The sequence below is a fragment of the Nyctereutes procyonoides genome, unplaced genomic scaffold (assembly GCF_905146905.1).
Source record: "Nyctereutes procyonoides isolate TBG_1078 unplaced genomic scaffold, NYPRO_anot_genome, whole genome shotgun sequence".
Classification (NCBI taxonomy): Eukaryota; Metazoa; Chordata; class Mammalia; order Carnivora; family Canidae; genus Nyctereutes; species Nyctereutes procyonoides.
In genome coordinates, this window is record NW_026575044.1 from 34569150 (window position 1) to 34595813 (window position 26664).

At 37.2% G+C, this 26664-nt stretch overlaps 1 protein-coding gene across 1 annotated transcript in view; it reads left to right on the forward strand.

Annotated features, from left to right (window-relative positions):
* CHST9 (carbohydrate sulfotransferase 9) overlaps nt 1-26664 on the forward strand; it is a 233559-nt gene that overhangs the window by 23892 nt on the left and 183003 nt on the right. The window contains exon 2 of the mRNA XM_055324387.1: nt 16999-17206. Coding sequence (XP_055180362.1) covers nt 17086-17206 — 121 coding nt within the window. The 5' untranslated portion in view covers nt 16999-17085. The remainder of the gene's footprint in view (nt 1-16998; nt 17207-26664) is intronic.

The following is a 26664-nucleotide window of genomic DNA, read 5'->3' on the forward strand; positions in this document are numbered from 1 at the left end:
CAGTCACTTTGATATTGTAATATGAGCACTATTTTTGTGGTGTGTTCTCTGAAAATGCCTTACCAGCCTACTATATGATTTTCGTCGGTAGATATTTTTGCAGATTTATTTTCCTTTTTTAAAGCAAGATTTGTAGATTAGCACCTCTGCTGTTTTTTTTTTTTCATGTTATTTTTCTATTAAATGGTTGCAGGCTAATAAGCACAGATGGGCTAGAATGTGAAACAAGAGGAGAGAGAGGGAGCACATAGGAGAATTTAATAAATATTTGCATGAGATTGCTTGGAGCTAGCCATGAGTGCTTGGCTTACAAACTTTACTATCTGTAAGAAACAAATCATATTCCTTTTAAAATATACATCTATTTCCAGTGTTTTAGAAGGCTTTATGTTAACCATTGAATTTTCCTATTCTATAGAAGCAGTATTATCCTTTCTATAAGAGACGTTGTACAAAAGGAACACATCAGATGTCCAGATAATATATAATGAAGAAAAAAATCAATCTTCCACATAGATATTGACTGTCTAACCTAATTAATCATTAACAGAAATAACTACCCAATATATCTGACGTACGGAAGCAGGATAATTTACAAATACAACACCTTTACAGGGATTTCATTGTTACTACGATGAGCAGAAGGGGGGATTTAGAAATGTAATATATGGCAGTAACATGATGATATATAAAAGACACTTTGTCTAGTTGGCAACTAGTAACAATAGTATTTATCTGTGTTTTGTTGTCTTACCATAAAAATACTTACTTAAAAATATGTCTACAGGCGCCTGGGTGGTACAGTTGGTTAAGTGTCCATCCAACTCTTGGTTTCGGCTCAGAGTCCTGAGATTGAGTCCTCTCTTGGGCTCTGCACTCAGCGAGAGTCTATTTGTCCTTTCCCTCCACTGCAGCTCCTCCCTCCTCAAATAAATAAATCTTTTAAAAAAGAAAATATATCTAGACATTTTGTTGAATATAGAGCAATGCCAAACTTTTGTCTAAATTATTTATTACAAGAATTTTTGTGCTAGAAGTAGTCTTAACTATTTGATGTTAGTTAAGTGGAAATATTGCTATTTTACTATAAAAACTAACATTTGAAAACCAGTTTAATGTACCCGTTTCAAGTTGTAGCTAACATACTAGTTGTAACCACCACTACTCATAAGGAATAAATGGAAAGATTAAAATGCCTTCCTAATGTTCTATTGCCTCTTGCCTCTTAAATACCATCAGGTTTTGTTTGCCTTTTCTTTTTTTTGAGATTTTTGAGGTTTTGGAGAGTAGATACGTCACCATGGGGCTCTTAAAATTCTCTCACTCTCCTTCCCCCCCCCCCTGCTTTGTTTTCTCTCTCTCTCTTGCATTATCCTACTTTTGGATTATATCACTTTTCCAGTTATAATGACCCTCCAAACTCACTAGATTATATACTTCCTGTATACATTGGACTGTCTCCTTGAAAAGCAACTCTGTTCATCAACATGAAAAACTCATGTCTTGCTGTCATTGAAAGAGAAAAAAAAATTAGCATATATAGCTTATTTACATAATACCCAAAGTACTTCATTATTATTTAAGGATGTTCATTATTATTCAAGTGTTTATGAATAACATTTGTATGTATAACAACTATCCTTCCCTACTGTGTACTGAAGTCTTGTTCTCTTCTGACATTTGAAAACAATGATTGGAATAGTAAATTCTCATTTTGTACTTTTTCTCCTCAAAATCCTTTGGTCCTTTTTTATCTTCTCTCAGTAATTTCCACATTGACCAGATCATCTTTTCTGGTCTCAACTTTTTCCACTTTCAGGGAGGACTGTATTTCATAGTTAATGCTTGTCCTTGTTCTTTTTTAAATCTTTTCCTTATGTGTATTTATTAAATGAACATTCTTTATTTATTGCTTACCATATAATAGTATCTTGTCTTTATAATTGCATACTCCCTATGACATTTATTTCACAATCCTTTCTTTAAAATTTGTTTTAGAAGATCTTTCTATTCCACTTTTATTTGGACTAAAGGAAATCCCTAAGGCTCTAACTTATAACCTGTTTTATTCTCCCATTTTATCTGTGGATGCACTCAAGTTTAGCTATTATTTTTATGGTACAAATCCTTATAACATTATCCATCTATTCAATCATGTTCAGATTATTGTATCTACTTCTGAGCCCTGCATTTAAAGAAAAGCATTAACAAACTCAGATGTGTCTGGAGGAGGCTGATTAAATTGATTGAATGCTCCTAAACCCTGTCCTGTAAGGAATGGCTGTAGGAATTGTGTGTATTTATTTATTGTTTATCCTGGAGTAAAAAAGATTAATGGTAGACAGGATAATTGTTTTCAATAATTGGAAAGTCTGTCATGTAAAGGAGAACAGATTTGTTATGAGTTGTTCTTGAAGGCTCTACCAGAACGAACTTGTACAAATTATGAGTAAGTAGGTTCAGATATTCTCTGATAAAGATCAGAGATTGAATCTTACACATTTTGGATTTGCATACAGTGTCTGGCACTAAATACAGGGCCATGATTGTATTTGAACCTAATGGATGTATATTGGTAGGATTGAATTGGCTGGAATTGAAAGACTGAACCTCTCTAACAGCAAAAACAGACTGCCTTTTAAAGTAAAAATACCCAATCTTTCAACAGATACCTGTAGATTAGGTATAGTACATGTGTTTCCATGCTGGGCACACAGACTGTAAAGATATTAACATCTTAATATTGCTTCTATGGGCCAAGAATCCTTCTAAATATTTTGCACATATTAACTTATTTCACAGCAACCTCACATGGTAGGTATTTTTATTACCCCAATTTAGATGTGGGGTAACTGAGGCACACAAAGGTTACATAATAAGCTGCATCACAGAACTAGGAAATCCTCAAACTGTAATTTGCACCCAGGCGTTCAGGCTCCAGAATCTTCCTACTTAACTACCACACACTACATAATAACATAGTATGGATGTAGTATAGTATATATTTTGTATGTAATACAAAGTAACTACATACTTTGACAGATGAATGGTTAAAGAAGATGTGATATATATACACAATGGAATATTGCTCGACTCTCAGAAAAGATGAATACCTATCATTTACTTCTACTTGGATGGAACTGGAGGGTATTATGCTGAATGAAATAGGCAAATCAGAGAAAGACAGTTATTATATGGTTTCACTCATGCAGAATATAAGAAATAGTGAAAGGGGACTGTAAGGGAAAGGAGGGAAACTGAGTGAGGAAGAATTAGAGAGGGAGACAAACCATGAGAGACTCCTAATTCTGGAAAGCAAAGGTTTGCAGAAGGGGAGGTGGGTGGGGGGATGGGGTAACTGAGCGATGGGCATTAAGGAGGGCATGTGATAAGATGAGCACTGGATGTTATACTACTATATGTTGGCAAATTGAATTTAAATTAAAAAATATAAAAACAATAAAAACAAAACAAAACAAAGAAAGTAACTACATACTTAACTTAGGCTATAGTAAACTGCCTCCAGGAATGAAAGACTAGAGGATGTTCATAAACAAAAAAAGGATTTTTGGAATGGAATATAACCCAGTCCAATTCCGTTCTAGGGATTTCTTGGCCAATGGCCTTTTGGTCCAGTCTTCACATAAAGTGATCTTCCCAAAGTGCAAGCCTGATCATTCCACTCCCTTCAGACCTGTCTTATGTTCTTCCATGTCCACAGGACAAGTGTGATCACCATAGTTGACATCAAGGCTGTGGTGTGTCTCAACCTGCACCTCTCACCTCATCTCTCACTGAACTCTGCATCAGACTGTATGGTTACATAAACTTGTCCTGCAGATTTCTTGTATGGAAAGATAAAAGGTTTATTATGAAAATTAAATTAAATAATCAATGCTTAGAATAGTGCCTAGAATATAATAACTGTTGAATAAATAAATGTTAGTACTTTTATTTCCATTTATTTCTGAATATGCTGCAAAAATTGCTACACTCAAAATATAGCTTATTACTTAGTTCTCTTACTGTACTTAGACTTGCGTTGTAGTAGATTGAAAAATAAAGGAAATCTATTGGCTCTCCTAATTTACAAATACAGAGATCAAGTGAACACAGTCAGGGGCCAGTCAGAGTTTTCTGTTTTCTCTACAGGTGTCAGGTTGCCTTCCTTTGTGCTGCCTTGTTCTTCAGGCCAGCTTCCATCAGAAAAGCCAGAGGCTTCCAGCAACAGCATGAACTATTTGCTTTCTTAGTCACATTCATGGCGAGAGAAAAATATCACCTCCCATGACCAGCCAACCAAAATTTTATTCTGCGTAGCTCACCCCCTGGGTTACCTAACTCCCAGAACCTGGGATCGTATCTGGAAAAAAGGTCTTTGTTGGTGTAACTAAATTAAGGATCTCAAGATAAACTCAGTCTGGTTTATCTGGGCAGGCCCTAAATCCAATGACAAGTATCCTTATAAAACACACAGAGAAGGCTGTGGCTGTGTGAAATTGGAAACAGGTTGGAGCCACCAGAAGCCAGAAGCAGCAAGGAGGTATTCTCCCCTAGAGCCTCCAGGGGGATTATAGCCCTGACTACACCTTGATTTTGGATTTCCAGCTTCCAGAACCATGAGAGAATAAATTTCTTTTGTTTTAAGCCACCAAGTTTGTAATCATTTGTTATGGCAGCCCCAGGAAACTAATACAGCAGGCCATTCCTGAACCAACTGTTTTGACGAGGAGTTTAGGATTAATTTCCTGTTAGGTTTACACTATTTCGGGCCTGTCACTGGAGCTGGAGGTGAGGACTCTGTCCTAAATGGTGTGGCTTCCATACAGACAACCAGAAGGAACATTAGGGAGGCACCACACCACCCACTTTATTCTTTAATTCTGCTTCTTACTTGTTTCCTACCCATTTCTGTTACTTATACCACAGTTGATTCCAGTTGTGAACTGGAAGCCATCTCTCATGTAGCACTTCTTTTTTTTTTTTAATTTTTATTTATTTATTTATGATAGTCACAGAGAGAGAAAGAGAGAGAGGCAGAGGCAGAAACAGGCTCCATGCACTGGGAGCCCGATGTGGGATTCGATCCCGGGTCTCCAGGATCGCGCCCTGGGCCAAAGGCAGGCGCCAAACCGCTGCGCCACCCAGGGATCCCTCATGTAGCACTTCTTAGGTTACATTATTAACTACTCTTAATAACACCCAGTTGTTTCATTGGACTTGCTAACTCCCTCACCTTATCTGATATAAGCCCTTGCCGATGACTGCTTCAAATCGTCTCAGACATGACCACTCAAATTGCCATGTTCTTGTACCACCTTGGCCAAATCCCAGGACTCCAGAGAACTTTTCCAGGCCTTCCTCTATCTTCACAGATCCCTTTGATAAAGTAGAATTTGGCCATCTCTGTGTTACTTAATGTGATCCTGACGACTCCTGATTGACTCCATGCCTCAAATTCTGGTGACAATGCTTAAACAAATGTAAAATATAACATTGTTGTGTTCTCTGTATTTAACACATTAGAATAGGGAACAAGTAAACATAAGGGATGAGATGAATAACTCATTTAACAATAATCTCTATAAGGGGTCTCCCCCCCAACACAAATGTTTGTGTTAAATGTTTGCGAGGGCTTTTACTTTTAGTCTCATGTAGTCTATAAAGATAGACTATTATTTGCCTAAAAGCAGACGAACAACTTTGCACTGAACATGAGGATATAAAATGTGAGTTTAAAACTACTTCATCTAAAACAAAGAATATAAGGGCAAAGCCTTGTCTTGTTAAAAACTTTAATTATAATTAAATTTTAATTACAACAGCTAAAAGTGGAAGGTACCCGTTAAATAAATTATACAGGAAATCAAAGTAACAGAATACATAAGGAAGCACCTATAAATTAGTGTCTAGTAAAGGAATATGTTTCTGTGTTCTGTATGACAAAACAGAACAAAAAATTGAACAATTGTGCCATCACAGAAATAGACCAAAAAACACTATGCTTAAGAAACCACGTGAAAAATATTTGAAAAGATCAGTATTATTTTACCCATTCATAGCAATTTCACAAACTGTCTCCTTTTAAAATGTTACTTTATAATAGTATTGTACCGTATTTTCTTTGCAGCTTTAACAGATCTTAGCAAATCTTAGCTGAGCGGTTCGAACAGCACAGATGTATGATCTTGCAGTTCTTTGTTCAGAAGTGTGACAGACTAAGTCAGGGTGTCCGCAGGTCCATGTTCCTTCCTGTAGTCTCCAGGGAGGATTCATTTTCTTTCTTGTCCTTTTGAGGCCACCTGCATTCCTTGGCTCATGATCCCTTACTCCATCTCCACTATCTCCAAAGCTAACTGAACCCGTTGAGTTTTTCTCACATCATAGCACTCTGACTTCCTCTGTTGCTCCCCTCTTACACTTTTAAGGACCCTTGTGATTACATTGGGCCCACCCAGGTAATCCAGAATAGTCTCCCTAAATTAAGATCAGTTGATTAGCAAAACCTTCATTCCATCTGCATTAATTCCCCATCGCTAGGTAAGATAATATATTTGCAGGCTCCAATGAGAAGGGGATGACTCTTTGGGGAAGGGGGCATTAGTCTGCCTTCCACATGTACTATGGTCAAGCTCTTGGCTTTGACAAATTGTTCTATGGTTATGTAAAATGGTATCATTGGAGGAAGTTGAGTAAAGGGTAGGTAGGGAATCTATCTTTGCAACTTTTATGTGAGTCTAAAATTATTTCAAAACCATAGCTTTAAAAATTGCTTGAGGATTGAATGAACATATATAGAAATTGCCTATAGAATTTCAGAATTTGCACAATAATAAAATGGATTAAAATAGTTATTTAACATCCAAAATAGTAAAAGCATTAAGTAATAAATATAAATAATTTTCACATTTCTCATTCAACTAAGAGTAATTCAGTCAAGATTTATGGTATTATGACTGATAATGCATTTACAATAACTAAATAAGGTGAGTGCTATCTACATTTTTTCCCTTTAAGTAAAACACTGTCCATAATTGACAAAATATCCTTTGACTACATACCACACTCTAATCTCACTATGGTTGATAAAGGCAATATATTTTTTAAGAGTTTATATGCCCACAATACCTAGCAAATGAAAACTTTAATTTCCTTAAACCAGATAAGCAAAATGCTTTATAATTTTACACTTTATCTATACTTTTCTAAAAGATCACATATTCTGTTTAACTTAATATATTCTAAAACTGTCAGATGCATAGTACAGATTTCACTGTCCCATCTTTACAGATAAAATTAAATCTGAAAAGTTTACATGGGGATTTCTGGTCAAGAAAAGGACATCTGTTAATGTTTTAGTATCCTAGTCCATTCAGGCCAGTGGAAGATGAACTCAAAAAAAGAATAAAAACATTAAACCATACTCCATATCATAAACAGAAGTAAACAAAACTGGTGAAATAGGCAGAAATTATGAGTCAGTTACGCTTTGAGTATGGAAGCTGCTGGGCTGTCTGGGAGTTTAGCTCCCATGTGGGAACTAGAAGCTAGGTTCATTGACTGGTTTACAATAGCCCCAGTGTCACCCTAGGTCAGAAACGCCAAGCCCACAATGGTGAACCTTAGCTCTGGATAGGAGCCCAAGGTACAACTTGGAGGCCACTGCAGAATTACTTGATAAGGAAGGAATGGCACAGAGAGGCAGAAGATGGGGAAAGAGAGAAAAAGGGAAATAAAAATTTAAAAACTCTTCCATCCTAAATGAGCTTATTCATGAGCTTATTCATAAGCATTCCAAGATCATGAATAAATCTAATGCTAAGGCATTTATGAGCAAAATTACAAGCAAATTTTAAGTTTTTGTATGGTCTGACAAAAACTTTAAAATACATATAAAATATTCATAGTAAAGGATAGTTTCTAGTAAAAGTGTATAAAACTTTCTGGTAGGTGTGATTTATCCAATACCACCAAGCAGTTCTCCAGTTCTCCATGAACACTAACCAGGCATCACATAAATTTAACTCAGTTACAACACCATCTACCTGGAGATAGCATCAGATCCCACAAATTAAGGGCTCAGTCTGACAAGATTTCTCCCTCCTGCTATCCACACCACCAACCACCCCACTACCCCCGTCTTGCATTTCAGATGTCAGTCACAAGTCCAGATTGTCACCTTGCTTCTGACCAACTGGCTGTAGATTGGAGGATGCCACAACCCCCTCCTCAGATTCCATTAGTTTACTAGAGAGGCTGACAGAACTCAGGGAAACATTTTACTTACTAGATTACTGGTTTATTATAAAAGAATATTATAACAGATATAGATGAATGGCCAGATGAATTACATAAGGCAAAAAAGTGTCCCAAGCTCAAGAACTTTTGTCCCAACAGAACTGGAATGTATCACATTAATATGGATGCATTCTGGTTCACCAACCTGAAAGTTCTTTGAACCCTGTGGGTTTGGGTTTTATGAAAGCTTCTAATATTGCATAGGAATGACTGATTAGATCGTTGGCCACCAGTGGTTGATTCAACCTCCAGCACCTCACCTCTCCCCAGAGGTCAAGGGTTGAGACTGAAAGTCTCAACTCCCTATCAAGGTTAGTTCTCTTGGCAACCAGCATCCATCCTTATTTGACCAAGTCACCTTGTTAACATAACAAGACACCTTTATCACTTATCACTGAGGAAATGTCAAGGATTTTAGCAGCCCAATGTGAGAAACAGGGAGGAAGACCAAACATATATTTTTTTTTATTTTAAATAACAATCTCACAAACTAGAAAAGCAGAGAAAATATGTAGCCAAACTCAAGAGAGGTTCACCACTTGGGGTGCACCAAATTGAACACAACCCAAAGAAATGTTGAAAGGAAAGAACTTTTTATTATTTGTTGTAAGTATGGTGACTAGGAGATTGCTTTCAAAGCACTGTCTCTACATGGGGTTAATACAGGGAGCTTTTATTCACTGTATTAGAGAACAGACACTGAATAAACACAAACACTTTAGTTCAATTGTGCATGCCGAGCAGGTCAACATGCTAGTACCTATGTCATATGTTCAGAAAATGGCAGAAAACTTGCCCATACTTAGTATTATAATGACCTAAAGGTAACTTCAAGAAACTTAGGGGAGCTTCTGCACAGGTCTTCAGCTCCATTCCAGCTCAAATGGGCTCATTCTTTTTTAAAGATTCATTTATTATTTTAGGGAAAGAGAGCACATGCCTGCAGGGAAGAGGGGGAGAGAAAGGGAGAGAGAGGATCTCAAGCAGACTCCTCACTAACCACAGAGCACTACACAAGTTCAATCCCATGACCCTGACATCACGACCCTTACCTGAAATGAAGTCAGATGCTCAATCGAATGAGCCACCCAGGTGCCCCTCAAACAGGCTCATTTAGCAGGGCGCTATCAATGTAACACTTAGTTGGGCATCTCCTTGGTTGGAACTGTTGGTTCCGTAAAACGAAACACAATCCTTCCCTGCTTTCGGCCCTCCTATTTGAGTAACTTCCTACTGCATCCTGGCTAACAAAATGAAACAAGAATAAATGGATATGGAGAAGGAGAAATTGAGATACTATAAAAGTGTTGGAAAAAATACAATAGAATAAACACTGGAATAGACAAAAATGGAGAAATTGGTAAGTTAGAAAAATTTCTCAGAAAAATTAACCCCGATTATAGCTTAGAAAGAAAAAGAATGGTTATTAATTTTCAGAGTGCTGAGAGAAAATAATTTAACCTGAATTCGTATTTAACCATACTATCATTCGAGAATGAGGACAAAAATAAGATAATTTTGTACATACAAAATCAAAGATAATTTAACTCTCAGATATTCACTAGAAGAAATATTTAAGGCTATATTTCAATAAGAAAGAAAGTGAACTAAGAAGGTATAGCACTCAAAAATTAACACTGAACAGATGATAAAATGCCAACAATTGTATTTATTTAATAACTGATAATAAATATTTCCTTTAAATAATTGAACTTAAATAGAAAATCTCAAACATGATTAGGATGAGGAAATAATTCAGTGTCTGTTTAAAGCATGCCGAAGTTCCTATGAAAACCATAAACTATTAGAAAAATTCATAGCTGGGACGCTTGGGTGGCTCAGTGGTTGAGCATCTGCCTTTGGCTCGGGTCATGATCCCAGGATCCTGGGATCCAGTCCTGCACCGGGCTCCCTGCAAAGAGCCTGCTTCTCCCTCTGCCTGTGTCTCTGCTTCTCTCTCTGTGTCCCTCATGAAAAAAATAAATATAATCTTAAAAAAAATTCATAGCTAAGAAAGTTTTATTTTTTAATTTAAAGTATAGCTTAGCTAACAAAATCTATGGATTCAGAGAAAGCATAAAGGAACAGAGAAAATTAGATAACTTCAGGAAAATTCTAAGAAATACAAGAAAGTAAAAAGCAAAAAAAAGACAAAAACAATTTAAATTACAAAATATTTAGAATATTTAGAACTGAATGACAATGAAAGTACTACACATAAAAATGCAATTTGTAGGCAGCCCTGTGGCACAGCGGTTTAGTGCCGCCTGCAGCCCAGGGTGTGATCCTGGAGACCCGGGATCGAGTCCCACATTGGGCTCCCTGCATGGGGCCTGCTTCTCCCTCTGCCTCTCTCTCTCTCTCTCGCTCTGTGTCTCTCATGGATAAATAAAAAATAAAAAAATCTTTTAAAAAATGCAATTTGCTGCTAAAGTAGTTTTGGAGGAAATTCGCGGCCTTATGTAAATGTATTTTATAAAAAAAGAAAGATCTAAAATACATGAATAAATTTTCAATTAAAAGACTAAAAAAAAAAAAAACCCAACAGATATCCATAAAGAAGTAGAATGAAGAAAGAAAGAAAGATAGAAGAGATCAGTGAAACAGAACAAATAAACCAAGAAAAAAAAGAGAGAGGAATTGCAATATACTTTTCAGCAAAACAGACAAATCTCTAGCAAGAATGATCAAAGAAAAGAAACACAAGTACATAATATTAGGAATGGAGAGGTGGCTATACCTAAGGCTATGAAAGATCTTTAAAATCATAAAATCCCATGAACAACTTTATGCTGGTACATTTGGAAACCCAAAGGAAATGATAATTGTGTGGGCAATGTAATTTTCTAAAGCTGGCTCAAAAAAGTAGAATGAATAAACAAATAACCATTAAGAAAATTAAATCAGTAATCAGATTCATTTTCCATTCCTCCAAGATAGGTCCAGATGTTCATACAAACATATGACATTGGACCAATAGAACAGAATAGTATCTAGAAGCAGTAACAAATATATATAAGACTTTGAAATATAAGAAAATCATTAGAAATCAGTAGTGTAACAAAAAAAATCAGTAGTGAAATGATAACCTCAATTAAAAGAGTTGGACAAGTGGTATCTGTATGGAATGGATGCCTTATAACGTACGTAAAATAAATTCCAGGTGGATTCAAGTACTAAATATGAGGAACAGAACTTTGTAATTTTTGAAAGGAAATACAGAAGAATAATTTTAATATTTGAGGATAAGGAATATTATCTTGGGAAATTCATAAAGAACACAGAATTGATATCTCCCATCTCTACCATGCCCTACCCTGCTCTGTGATTTGGGAGGCTTACCAGAATGTGCTGCATAAAAAGTTTCCCTGAGTTTTGGGGCTTAGGGGGCTTTTTTAGATTCCACATATGAATGAGGTCATTCAGTATTTGTCCTCTGTCTGACTTCTTTCACTTAGCAGAATGCCCTCAAGTTTCATCCATGTTGTCCCAAATGGCAGGATCTCCTCTTTCAACAGTGGTTGCCAAATAGGCTTTCAACAGGGTTTGCCAAACAGGAGTCACTAACAAGGTCTTCAGGCCAGGAAGAAATTGAGGATAGAAGAGTGATTCTTCTGGTTCTCTTAACACCCAGTAGATCATGTTGTCTATGTCTCTGTGCAATAAATGACAGCTCTCATCAGCCAGCCTTCTCCTTCCACCCCCTCCAAGAATAGCTCTCTACTTCCTGACTTGGCTTCTAAGAGTGGTTGCTGTTACTGACCCTTGGGAACTACTCAATTCTTTGTTAGTTTCTCAAAATGCTGATCAGTCTTTGGAAATTGTCCTATTACTAACCTCTCCACAATTTCATGAGCTTGAGTATATTCTGTGCTTTCTTTTTAAGACTCTAGCTGATACATCAAGAAGGAAAAATATGACAAAATTTGACTTAAAACCTCTTCATGATAAGACAACCACACCACCAGCAGTAGAAGGGAGTGGGGGAGGATGGAAGGAAAGAAAAAGAAAGATTTTTGTATTGTCTATAACTGACAAAGAATTGCCATCCAAAATGCAAAGGGAACTACACATCAATAAGAAAAATGAGGAAGAGATAGAAGCAGGAAATTCATAGAGGTGGTAAGTAGAATAGGAAAAAAGCAAAACAAAATAAAACCCCGGGGAATTATAAACTTTCAGAACCTACACAACTTGTGAGCCTCCTCACATCTTCTGGCTTCCTGGACAGCTGTGGGTGGAGAGATGTCTGGGAGAGAGGCATCTGAGACAGCCAGGGCAGAGTGCTGTCTTCAGGCTCATCTGGGAATGACAGCAGTAGAGCAGTCGCTGGAGGAGTTATAGAGGAAGTCACTGGAGGAAGAGGTTCAGGAAAAGACCCAGGTTGGCATAGTATTTATGGAGTTGAGTTTCACAGTAGTCTGGAAGTGATTGAGGCATAGAATTGTGGGCAGAGACAGATGGTAGTAAACTTTGTGAGAGCAGGTGGTAAATTGAGGAAGTTCATCCCTGATGGTCTCTTACTCTCTCGAGTATGAGAACGAGATAGAGAATGACAGGAACTACTGAGGTCCTCCTAAGGTAGAGGGTAAGGACAGGTGATCTCCTGACTTTGAGGTTCTTCTGTGCCAGAATGTTTTATGCCAATTTGTTCCAAACCATACTCTACATTTCAAAACTCCCTCCCTAAAATCATAGACTTCTGTCCAACCGGACAACTCATGATTTCCTTTTAAATAAATTGCCTCTAGGGGCACTCAGGTGGCTCAGTTAGTTAAGCATCCGACTCTTGGTTTCAGCTCAGGCCATGATCTCAGGGTCATGAGATTGAGCCCCGTGTGAATGTGAGATTCTCCCTCTCCCTCTCTCCCTCTTCCCCTCCCCCCACTGACACAGTCTCTCAAATAAATCTTTAAAAAAATTTTTAAAAATAAAACAAATAAATTGCCTCCATCTGATAAGTATACTAAAGTCTTAAAATGCTTCTATTGGTAACCATACTTATTTAAAATAATTTGCCCACTTTTATTGAGATATAACTGACATACAGCACCATGTAAGTTTGATATGCATGGCACCTTAAGAATAGTAAGAATATGCTGAGTAATATTCTTCATCCGTTCATCCATTGGTGGACGCTGAAGTTATTTCCATGTCTTGGCTATTGTAAATAACACCTCTGTGAAAGTGGGGGTGCAGGTATCTCTTTGACATAGTATTTTCATTTCCTCCAGATAAATACCCAGAAGTGGAGTTGCAGGATCACATGGTAGTTGTTTTTAATTGCTTGAGGAGCCTCTATGCAATTTTCTATTAGTGGTTACACCAGTTTACTGTCCCACCAATAGTGCACAAGTGATCCCTTTTCTCCACATCCATGCCAGCATTTGTTATCTCTTGTCTTTTTTGATGATGGCCATTCTAACAGGCTTGAGGTGATATCTCATTGTGCTTTTGATTTGCATTTCCCTGATGATTAATGATGTTGAGCATCTTTTTTTTTTTACAATTTTTTAAAAAAGATTTTATTCATTCATTCATGAGAGACACACACACACACAGAGAGAGAGAGAGAGAGAGAGAGAGAGGCAGAGACACAGGCAGAGGGAGAAGCAGGCTCCATGCAGGGAGCCCAACATGGGACTCGATCCTGGGACTCCAGGATCACGCCACCTGGGCTGCCCTGATGTTGAACATCTTAAAAGGATAATTTCTAAAGTGTTGGAAAATAGATAATGTGGTGAAACCATTATTTTTATATATCTATTTGTGTTAGTTTGGGATAAATCAATAGGATATGCAAATCAAAATAAATATGTATTTCTTTTAACAAAGCCACATAGATTCCTCTTTCATGATTTCATTTGGAAGTTAGGACTAAGGATTTATAAGTACAACTGGAAAACTAGTTCATTTACCTGTATTTTGTTATTGGAGCTCCAAATTCAGTTCAGTGCAGTGCACACTGTTGAGTACTGGTTAGGTTCAAGGTACTGTGTTTAGACTGGGGAGAGGAAGGAGTTGTATGAAATACAGGAAGCCTCTGACCGTAGAAATGTATAATGCTTGTACATAAAATAGCATTATTCCAAGTAATTTCAGTCTCCAGTAGTCTGCACTTTTCCTGCAGGCGTAGAGGTAGATGTACGATCTCCAAATAGGTGTGTTTTCCCATCACAACTGACCTTCAGGTTTGCTTAAAGCAGTACTGCTGCTCCTCCTGCCTCACCTTTGTTTAATGAGAGCCATTTCCTAATGCCAACGTTGGGTTAATGGACTGAGATGGGAGAAAATCAAACGTATCTCTTCGTTTTACACCAGATTGCCTTTCTGCCTTGTGGCTTTAATCACTCAATCCTACTCACATCTGCCATAATAACAATTATGGGTTTTCTCCTGACTTCTTACCCAGGAGGATATGTCAGAGTAGAGCAACATCTCCTGAAGAAAGGAAGGGCAAATTCTTCATCTCTTTCCAGCGTCGTAGGTAATAATTTTCCTCTGCAAACCCTCAAGGAGTACCTCTTTTGGCGTTCACATCTACTATTCCCACAGGTTCGTGGCTCTGTTCTGATTTATGCATTTTCTTCTATCCTCTTTCTTCTGAGATAAGTTTTAATTATGTAGACAGATTGTAAAAGTCTCTTTCTTCTTGTAAACAGCTATTTCTCTGTTAGTACTGGATTTTGTTTAACTGGTTTCTCCTATCTGAATCTTCTTGTGCACCCAGGAATTGTCTGTTCATTGTTTAACTGCAGCATCAAGACGAGAAAGCTGGCTTCTCTTCGTAGTTCCTTGAGGGACTCAATCTTGGAACACCTCAAATTGCAGATCTCCCTCGGGAACTCTTCTGTGTTGCATATGTTTGGAAAGCCCATGAGATTTTAGTTTTGAATCAATGTAAGAGCAAAGCACCACCCATCAAATAGCATATGACGATACTCTCAGCTCTTCTACTTGTTTAAAAACTTACTCTACTGGCAAAGTGGAGAAAATGCTTGAAATGCTCAAAAGCCCTCAGGAATATATTAACACTAACCCCTTCCTCAGGTGATTCAGACAAGTGGATTCTAGAAAGCTCTTCAGTTAATACTGACAATCACTGCAATTCCTCGGGCCCCTTCTGGGTAATAATAAAAATATAAAGAAAAAATGTATTTATAACATGACTTTTTGTTGTTCTACATGCACACTTTTAACTATTTGCTGGATTTGTTTTTTCTTTCATTTTTAGAGATTTTGTTTATTTGAGAGAGGAGAGCACAAGTTGGGTGGAGGGGCAGAGGGAAAGGGAGAAACAGACTCCCCTCTAGCAGGGAGCCCAACTCGGCCAGGACCCTGGGATCATGACCTGAGCTGAAGGCACACACTTAAAAAAAATGAAGGCACATACTTAACCAACTGAGCCACCTAGGCACCCCTGAATTTTTTTCTAATCAAGTGATCACCATACTACATTTCCTTATAATGCTGATCTCATAGGTTACCTTTCAAGCCCACCATTTACATGAAAATTGTTTTGCCAGTTGGTTTTGCCAAGAACAGGTAAATCTTATCCTTTTACCAGCCCAAAATTCCTCATAGCAGGTTTTTAACTTTTACCTTGCATCTCACCAAGCACCTCTTAAAAAAGCTAGACCAATATTCTCCCAGAAGTTTTTGAGACATATTTAGAGAAAAAAGAGATCATTTTTAGACACAGCAGTGGATGTGATGTCCTCACAGGGAGAAAACATTCAGCTCATCCAAAGAGGGGGTGTGGTCAGTGGCCAAAGCACAGAGCCAAGGTCTTTGGCCAGCATTAGATACAAAGTAGTGACCTTGGCCTCATTAGCTGGACTATGTGAGCTCACCATGCAGGCTGCTGCGTATTTGCGTGGCAGTTCATGGGAAGCTGGCTTCTTAACTTGGGTTCCAGTGACAGTACTGAAGCATCCTGCTCTTTATGCAAGATTTTGTGTGTGTTTATATTTGTCTAACAAGATGGTTTGCATTTTCAATAGATTCTCAAATGTAGCTGCGGCTTACAAAAGTAAAAGGGTAGGATTACATTAAATGAGACTGTTCTAAAACAAAGTCATTTCAATATTTCTTTAAATCTTTCATTAGGGAGGTAGATTTCTGTAATCGGAGGCTGACTTCTGTACTGCCATGTTCTTGTGGGAGAAGCCCTTTAAATCTGACCTTTTAATATTTATTCTTTTGTGTGTTGGAAGGATTTTAAATGTACTCTTTCAGGTGGAGAAATCTATTACTTATACATGAGAGAGAAATGATAGATTGAACCCTCCATTTTTGAACTTTATATATTTTTCAGTCAGGAAGTGATTTTTTCCCCCTTTATTCTAGGAACATGTTTTTCAAAACTCCTTCAGCAGTCTATTCTGATAGTCTTATTTCCCCTCACAATCATTTGAAGATAACCTGAACCTACTTTACTCTTTCCAATATAGGGTGGCTTAAGTCTGACTATACTGTACGTAATTAAATGTGAGGGTGTTATCTACTAACCATGGGATGATATCTTCCTTAGATTATGATAGAAAATTGCCATTCTAGGGACAATCTCCTACAGTCTTTTGTCTTTAGAACATTCCAGTTCACGTATGTCTTCATTATCATTGATCTCTGCATATTTATGCTATATTGGGAAAGAAATGTCATGAGCAAGGTACAATGTGGATTTTTTTAAAATTCTAGGTTACTTCATGGGATGAGCACTTAATAGAACAAAGGATCCAAGCTCTATGGAAAAACAAATCATGTGGTCTTCAGAAACGAGGAGAAATGCAGCCATCTGAAATGGTCATGAACCCCAAACAAGTCTTCCTCTCGGTGCTCATATTTGGAGTAGCAGGGCTGCTCCTTTTCATGTATTTGCAAGTCTGGATTGAAGAACAACATGCAGGTAACAATTAGTTCTTTTTTTCTATTTTACTTATGATGGTCATTTTCTATTAAATGAACTACAGTGTTTACAGAACTATAGAATCTCACAATATTTCCAATAAGAACAAAAAATAGACAAACTAAAATCCCCAGCTCCCAAAAAAGAAGGATGATTATGCAATTCTGGTGGGCATTTGTCACGGATGGGACAACACTTGGAATTTTTATTGTATCAGTGGGGGAGCAGCACAGCCCATTAGCCCAGCAAGGACTGCATGTGGAGAATTTGTCTACTCAAATGTGTAGCATGTGTCCTACCTCTGGTGTGTCCAGTAAGCATTCCGCGCAAACCTAAAAGGAACTAAATATACAACTAAATATCTCCTTTAATTCCTTCCTAATTTTTGTATCAGTACTCAAAATTGGCATGGAAATTCTTTATTACCTTTACTATGAAGCAGGAGTTCACAAACCTTGTCTGTAAGATTAGGTAGAAAGTATTTTACGTTTTGTAAGCCACACCATTTCTATCACAACTACTCAAGCCTGCCAACATATCATAGGAGCATCCATAGATTATGTGTAAACATATGGACCTGGCTGTGTTCCAATAAAACTTTATTTACAAAAGCAAGTATGGGGCTGGATTTGGTCCACAAGCAGTAGTTTGCCAAACCCTTCTATATTTCTACTTTCATCATTCCAGTTTGCTGTTGCCACACATTGGAAACAATCAATTTCTGTTAAAATGGATTATGTTTATAATGATAGTTGGGATGAATTGTGTTTATAATGATTAAAGGAAATGTCCTAGAACATCACAAAAATACATACCTATATGTATTGTGAAATTCAGTTATTTTCCATTAGTAGAACTAGCCTATGGCTTATGACTTTTAAGGAAAATGAAGTAAAACAGAAGAATAATGTCTTAATTGCTTCCAACTGTGGCCTAGTTTTAAATCATTCTAGATATAAAACCCTTTAGAATCTACTCTGATTCTTGGTGGCTCAGTTGGTTAAGCCTTTGACTCTTGATTTCAGTTCAGGTCATGATATTGGGGTCATGAGATCAAGCCTCATATCAAGTCCATGCCCGAATTAGGCGCTGTGCTCAGCATGGAGTCTGCTTGTCCCTCTCCCTGCTCTCTCAAATAAATAAATAAGTAAATAAATAAATAAATAAAATCTTTTAAAAAACTACTCTGAAAGATAATACTGAGTCACAGATATGATAATATTAAAGTTGTTTTCTTTTCTAAATCCCTTTCCTTGGATTATCTTCATAAACACTTTGGATCTAATTTAGTAACTTTTGTGAAAAGAATTTGCATATAATTATTTTCTAGAGGATATGTAACATTGTCAAAACGTATTTTTAATTCCCATTATAAGTTACATGAACTGTAAGATTTTCTAAGTTTGCTATATTACGATAGGAATTTGTCATAATATTTCATGAAACCATCTGTAATAAAATATAGAGGCTAACTTCTCTTATAGCATAGATTTTGTCACATAGTAAGCCCTCGGCAGGTGTTTGTTGAATGAGTTATAAAAATATGAATAAATAGATTGAAAATTCATTGCAGACTATAGACTAGAATGCAGCAAAGGAGGAAGAATCAGAGATCTCCTCATTGGTGGTTTGCTAATTTCATAGTCTCATAATAAATTTCACAAGGACAGTATCACAATGGGTTTCCAATCCATAAAAGAAAATATATTCATATATAAAGACTATGGGAGAAATGTTATGGTTAGTGTGTCAACTAAGAAACCGCATGATTTCTGAAGAAACAGATCATAGAATAATACCTTACATATATAATGCAGTTTACAAAATGGGCCCCAAGCATTAGTAGCTACTAAAGCTTTAGTACGTGCCAAATGTTTACATGTATTTTCTCTAATCCTAATGACATCTTCCTAGGTGTGATATTCTAAGTTTATAGATGATGAAACTGAGGCTTGAGTAGGTAAGGAACTTATCCCAGACCTTACATGTGCAAGTGTAGGTGTAGACGGAAAGCTCTCTGGTTGTATCTCTGCAAAGTCTATGCCCTTCTTCCCCTATACATTGCTTCACGAAGGCGGGGGGGGGGGGGGGGGGGGGGGAGGGGGGAGGAAGGACAGAAGAGTATTACTGCCTCCTAGAGTACAAATGAAGTAACCGAAACCTAGAAACTAAGTGACTTGCCCAAAGGTGCAACAGCTAAGTTTCCAAAGTGAGACCCATGCCCAGACTTTCCTACTTGCCATGTGCTCTCAAAGCACCTCCTAACCAAAAAGGCATATAAGATACACAAATAATAAATGCTGTAGTATCAGTATGGATACTGACTTGTAAGCCTACGCTATTCACAAATTCATAGATGTGTAACCTCTTTTGCAAGCTGGATTTTTAATTGAGTTCATAATTTTTCCAAGTTGGGAAATCATTTTCCCCAGTTAAAATGGGCTTGTACTATAATAAATAATAATAAATACTATTTATTCTCTTAAATTGCATTGGCAATTTGCTAGTACTTTCTCTGATTCTCTATATGTCATAAATTGTATAATATTTCACGATCTGCTTGTGATAGTGTGTTAGAACCAAGATTCTTTTAGATAAGTATCTTACTGAAGAAAAGCTTTATTATTTTTCAATAAGACTTCCATCTGGAATTCTTCCTCATTCCAAGTTAGTGCCCTGGGTTGTAATTCTGTAATTTTCCAGGTAGACTATTACTTGTGTATTGTATTATGTATTTTAGATAACATCAGAAGCATCAGTCACTTTTAGGGGAAGTTTCTTTTTAAATCAGAAAATATCTGAATGTGTGCTTTTATGTTACGTTAAAAATGAAAATTTTGTCTTTTGGACATTTTAGAACTGTCACTCAAAGAACTATGGAAGATGAGTTTATTTTGGTTCCTGAGATCCTCTGTAAATAGAGCAAATTTTAAAACTCAGAATGCTTTTGATCTCAAATACATTTCAGTTGTGTATGAGAACTCTTAGGTTCTTTTCAGAGCCTGTATATGCGACCTTTAAAATCTAATAAGATCTGAACTATTTTCTAAGCCTTTATAGTTTTCCTGGGTTCTTCTGTTAAAATAAAATGCTTTAAAATCACACACAAAAAAATTCTTAACTATGCTCTGATATGCTAGTAAAGATTATGAATAGACAAAATTTTGGGAGTTGAAAAGGAAATATGTGTGACAAAGAAAGTAAAATCTATCCAATTATACAACAGAGAGTTCCATAATAACACCCATTTTTCAAGACCACACCAATTGGATTATGCATTTCCTTATGCTAATGTGGATGTATTATGAATGTTAGCTTATAAATTTTCCCTAGTTGTTAAGAGTACAAATTTCATTTTTGAAAGAAGCTTGAAAATCTCAGATCTACTTGTTAGTGGTGTGACCCCAGGCAAACCACTTAGCCTCTCTGTGCTGCAATTTCCTCCTCTGTAAAATGGGGATAATAATATTTTCCATGTAGGGTGGCAGGGAGGATTAAAGGAGACTTAGCACAGTGTCTGGCAAGTAGTAGTGAACAATGAGCAATGAATACGAACTGCTATTATTCTGAAAATGATGCAGAGCATTTGAGGACTAGCTTTTTTGGAATTATCACTATTAAGACTCAGCCATAGTTCAGGAAAACAATCTTAAGCTTGTGCCTTACCTGATTAAGAAAAAAAGACTCAGTTCCAGCTCCAGTTAAAATAGGAGAGTCTAACCAGCATAGGGCCAGCGTGTTTCACGGTGTAGGAATTGGAAGGAAGCTGATCCAGTTGAGTGTTAAGAGGAGAGTTGGTGTCCAGAAGGATCTCTGATATAGGTAGGGTGCCTCTGAGGTCAGGGTATCCATTCATTCAGTAGCGTTTTTTAAAGACTTAATTGTAGGTGCCAAACTGGTAAATACTGAGATATAGTGAGGAACCAGCCATAACCCCTGTTCTCAAGGAGACTCGAGTCTCCTGGACTATTATGGGAGAAAATGGTTTTGAGTGCAGGCCAAGGTGTTGATACAAAAGGACAGTCCATTGTGACGGAAGATTCAGGCCTTCCATTATAAGGCACAGTGATGAGCTGGGCCCAATCACTTATCAGCTATGGAACTACTGACCTAATAGAAACACTAGGGGTGGTGCAGGGGTGGGGGCAGGGTTAGCAGGCACAGAGGACCCAGAGCAGAACAGTTATATCTACAGGAAAGATGTGGTAATGGTAAAGGCCAGTTCAGGAAAAATCACAAGAATGGTTCACTTTCCCCCAGCTAACTGTTGAAATCTGCAATTTGGTGCCTTCTTCCTCTAGGTAGAATGTTAGTGCTAAATAGAATACCTAAAGGCACAGTACATAAGTGTTTTGTATGTGCAATAAGATGTGGTGAGGACCCTATCATAACAAGGTCAGAATCTCAGCTTTAGAAAATAATTTATAGATCATCTTGTACACAATCTATTTTTTTTAATATAAATCGATTATATAGCTCTCCTGTTTAAAACGTTTTGGTTATATCTCATTCTTTTCAACAAAAAAATCCTCCCTGGGACCCACAGAGCTGTGTGTCTGCCTGCCTCCACTGCCCCACCCTCCCCTCAAAGTGCTTCCGGTGTCACCCCTCGTCTCCTAGCACACCAAACCCTTTGCCAAGTCAGAGCTCTCAACTCTCACCATTTCAGAAGCTGGGATGCTCTTCTCCCAACTCTCACCTGTCCTGGCTTAGCTCAGATGTTACCTGCTTTGATCAAAGCAGCCAATCAGCCAAGCACCCCCATAGCCAATCAGTCAGGAACCCCCATCTTATTCACTTCCATTACAGAAATGGTCATAAGCAGCAATTGCCTCGTTTTGTTATTTGTTCACGTGTTCATTGTCTGCATTGGGTGCTGTTTTACAGGCTCCATGAAAACAGGGACCTTGGTGTCCCCATTCCACAGCATGGGACATGTGTATGGTAGGTGCTCAGTAGTTTTGGTGTAGGGGTGGATACATAACGTTTCTTTTGATTCTTCAACATCCAGCCAAAGGACTACATGGACTGCGTTTGAGTATTTCTGAGGACAAAGAATCTACTACTCCTCAAGACATCCACTCAACTTTATAGCCACCTCCTTAGAAAGTTCCATATGTTAAGTCAGAACTTGCCTCCTTAAGTTATGCTTACTCATCCTAGCTGTGTCGCTGGCACTGGCTCACCTTGCTTCCATGACATGGCCAGATCATTTTTATGGCAAATGAAACCCTAGCTTTTTTAACCACTTTGTGAGAATATGATCCAGGTCCCTCTTCTCTGAACCATTAACACTTACTCTTTATTTCTTTTAAAATATGATGTACCTTATTCTTCTATGAAACCTGTGTTAGAAATATAAATCTCTAACACAATCCATTATGAAATAGTGAAGTTATATATACATATTTTAAATATGCAATGTAATGAAAATCAAACAGATCCTACCAAATAGCTTATGTTATTTCTTTTCCAGAATCAAATTTAGTCTCATCTATTCCAAATTAAAATTGTTCCCTGGATTTATCCAACATTGTAAAAATCTAAACAACTTCTGAGCATTTTGTATTCAGGACCATTTTTTTTTAATTTAAACTAAAAAGAAAACCAAAAAACAAAACCAGTTAACTCTTTTCTCCCTGTAGCCCCCCCCTCTAACTGTGACAACTGCCAATCTATTCTCTGTATCTGTGAGTTTGGGTTTTTCTTAATTTTTTTTTCTATTCCACATATAAGAGAGATAATATAGTGTTAACTTCTCTCTTCCTGACTTATTTCATTTGCTTAATACCTTCAAAGTCCATCCATTTTACAAACGGCAAGATTTCATTATTTTTATTGCTGAGGAATATACTTTATTCATTCACTGTTGGATACTTAGGTTCTTTCCATACCTTGGCTACTGTAAATAATGCTACAGTGGACAAGGAGGTACATGTATCTTTTTGGACCAATGTTTTTGTTTTCTTTGGAGAAATACTCAGAAGTGGAATTGCTGAATCATATGGTAATTTCATTTTTAATTATTTGAAGAGCCTCCATACTGTTTTCCATAGTGGTTGCACCAATTTAAATTCCCACCAGTAGTAAACAAATGTCCCCTTTCCTCCACATCCTTGCCAACACTTGTTATTTCTAGACTTTTTGATAAGCAGTCATCCTAATAGTTGTGAGGTGATATCTCACTGTGGTTTTGATTTTCATTTCCCTGAGGATAATGATGTAGAACATCTTTTCATGTGTCTGTTGGCCATCTGTATGTTTTTGGAAAAATGTCTATTTAGATCTTCCCATTTTTTTAATTATTGGCTTTTTTTGTTGTTTTTGTTTTTGTTTTTTGGTTTTTTTTTTTTTGCTATTGAGTTGTTTGAGTTCTTTATATATTTTGGAGTTCTTATTAGATATATGATTTGAAAGCATTTTATCTTATTCAGTTGGTTGCCTTTTCTTTTTTTTTAAGATTTTATTTATTTATTCATGAGAGACACAGAGAGAGAGGCAGAGACATAGGCAGAGGAGAAGCAGACTCCCTGCAAGGAGCCTGATGTAGAACTCAATCCCAGGGCCCCAGGATCATGACCTGAACCAAAGGCAGATGCTCAACCACTGAGCCACCCAGGTGCCCCAGTAGGTTGCCTTTTCATTTTGTTGATGGTTTCCTTTGCTGTGCAGAAGGTTTTTAATTTGATATGGTCCCACTTGTTTATTTTTATTTTGTATTTTGATTTTGGTGTTAGATTTAAAAAATCATTCAAGATGTATGTCAAGGAGCTTACCACCCTCTGTTGTCTTCTAGTTTTATGGTTTCAAGTCTCATATTTAGATCTTTAATCCATTTTGAGTCACCTTTTGTGTATAGTGTAAGATAGTGGTCTAGTTTCTTTCCTTTGCATGTGGCCATCCAGTTTTCCCAACACCAATTGTTGAAGAGACTATCTTTTTCTCATTATATATTCTTGCCTCCTCTGTTGTGAATTAATCAACCATGTAGGCATGGGTTTATTTATGGGCTTTCTATTCTGTTCCATTGATTTATGTGTCTGTTTTTATGCCCGTACTATACTGTTTTAATTACTTTAGCTTTGTAATATAGTTTGAAATCAGGAGTGTGAAGCCCCTAGCCTTGTTTTTCTTTTTCAAGATGGCTTTGCCAAGACCAATAATTTCTTGACTTTCTATTGGTAGTATTTTTGTATGATTGCCTTAAACAGAAACTTGTTTGACTATTCTATCATACTTTTAAGTAGACATTTTTTTCTGATTTCTACTAATTTCTTTCTGATTTACAGAAAATAATAAGAAAATAAGAAAATAAATAAGTAGTAATGTCTGAATTTAGTATGGGGTTCAACATTAGCATCTAATCTAAGAATTATCATAGCTAACATATGAATTATCATAGCTAGCATAGGAAGGAATCATATAGCTATAATCCCACCTTCTCAAAACTCATTGTCACCAATCCAAGCTCTGTAGGACTGATATCCAATATACTTAGCTTGAAAAGTATGTTCCTTTTGGTCAGTGATGTGGACTTCCTGTAGGTCAGTGTTCTGTTCTGATCCTACATGCTACTATCAACGGCACCAGAGCCAAAACAAATAGCTATTTTTAATATTTTCTTCTGCTAATGCACAATAAACACCATTAGATCCAGGTTATGTTATAACCCTTGTACATGTGTATGAAAGTAGAATATAGTAGCTACAAGCTTCTGGTTTCAGGCAAAGTAGAGCCACCTTATTATTGTTTTTTCTCTGACAGTTGCTTTAGGACCTCATAAGGAAACTGGTCTCATGCTTTGGTATTTTTAAGGAGCCTTGATCTTGCTTTTTTTCAAACTAAGTATATTTTGTGGCATATAAAGTTTTGAAACTAGACTGGATTGACATAATTCTTTTCTCAGGAGCCTCTCTGATGAGAAAGTATATTCTTTTCTTCCAAAATCAAGCTGTTCATCCTGATTGTGATGTTGTTCTATTGAAATTGTATTTTCTCCCAGGGGATCTTTGTATACCTGAACTGGATGGAGCAAAGCTACTTACAACATGGAATGACTTTATGCTTACAGTCAATCACATACTCAGGAAAATAAAATTGCTTTTCTTTTTTTAAAAAAATCATTCATTTGATTTACTTCTTCCACTTTTGATGAGGATAGCAACCACTTTTTTTAAAGATTTATTTATTTATTTAAGGGGGCTGGCAGCACAATGGGGTGGGGCAGAGAGAGAGGGGGAGGGAGAGAGAATCCCAAGTACACTCCATGCAGAGTGCAGAGGACCCAGGACCCTGAGACCGCGACCTGAGCTGAAACCGAAAGTTGGACACTCAACCAACTGTGCCACCCAGGCACCCCTATAACCATTTTTAAAAAATCAAATGAGCACATGCTCCCTCTGCTCATCTCTGGATGCCTCTGTATACTGTCTTTTTTTTTTAAGATTTTATTTATTTATTCATGAGACAGAGAGAGAGAGAGAGTGGCAGAGACACAGGCAGAGGGAGAAGCAGGCTCCATGCAGGGAGCCTGACGTGGGACTCAATCCCGGGTCTCCACGATGAGGCCCTGTGCTGAAGGCTGTGCTAAACTACTGAGCTACCCGGGCTGCCCCGTATAGTGTCTTTTTTTATGTGATTTTTACCCATTTCAAGGCCTTTGTGTTAGCTGTTCTCTCTTCCTAAAATATGTTTTCCTTGGCTGTTTCCATTGCTGGCTTTTTTTTTTATTATTATTATTCAGGGTACAGTTGAACTATCACCTTCCCTCAGTATCCTGTGTAAAATAGATATCCTCCAATGTTTCCTCTCCCAGCCCCGTGTTTATTATTTCTGTAATGTGACTTTATGGCACTATTCCCACCTGTAGTCATGTTTTATGTTTTTTACATATAGTCTACTTCTCTCAATAAGGTATAAGCTTCTTGAGGTAAGGAAACTTATGTGTTGGTCACCAGGGTATCTCTACCCCTTCTCCCTACCTTTCAGGTCCTGATTCAGTCCTCACTTCATTATGTCCCCTTAATGCCCTCCAAATTCAGTGTTTATTCCTATTCACCCCACTCCCTGTAACCTGCTTCTCCCAGGGGACTTTGCCTGGCCTTTCAACCCAAGCCTTTTGAGTCTCCTGTATTCCTGGGTGCTTTTGCCTTATACTCCAGAAGCCATACTACTAGAAATGAAGCAGTATTGATTGTCACAGTTGCTTAAAATTTTCTGAAATTGAATATTCAGTGGCCAACCTTTGCTACAGTGTCAATTGAATCAACATCATAGATTTTAAAAAATCTAGTAATAAGTTGAATATATTTGTTTCCAAATATGTTTTCAGCACAGGCAAAGAATAATGCTATTGCTTTAGCTTAGCACTTACCCTCTTCAGAGTACTGTCCCCTGCTTCTGTTTCTTTTAGGGGCTCCTTTTCCTCTCCTACATTATCTATGGAGTTATAGCAGAAA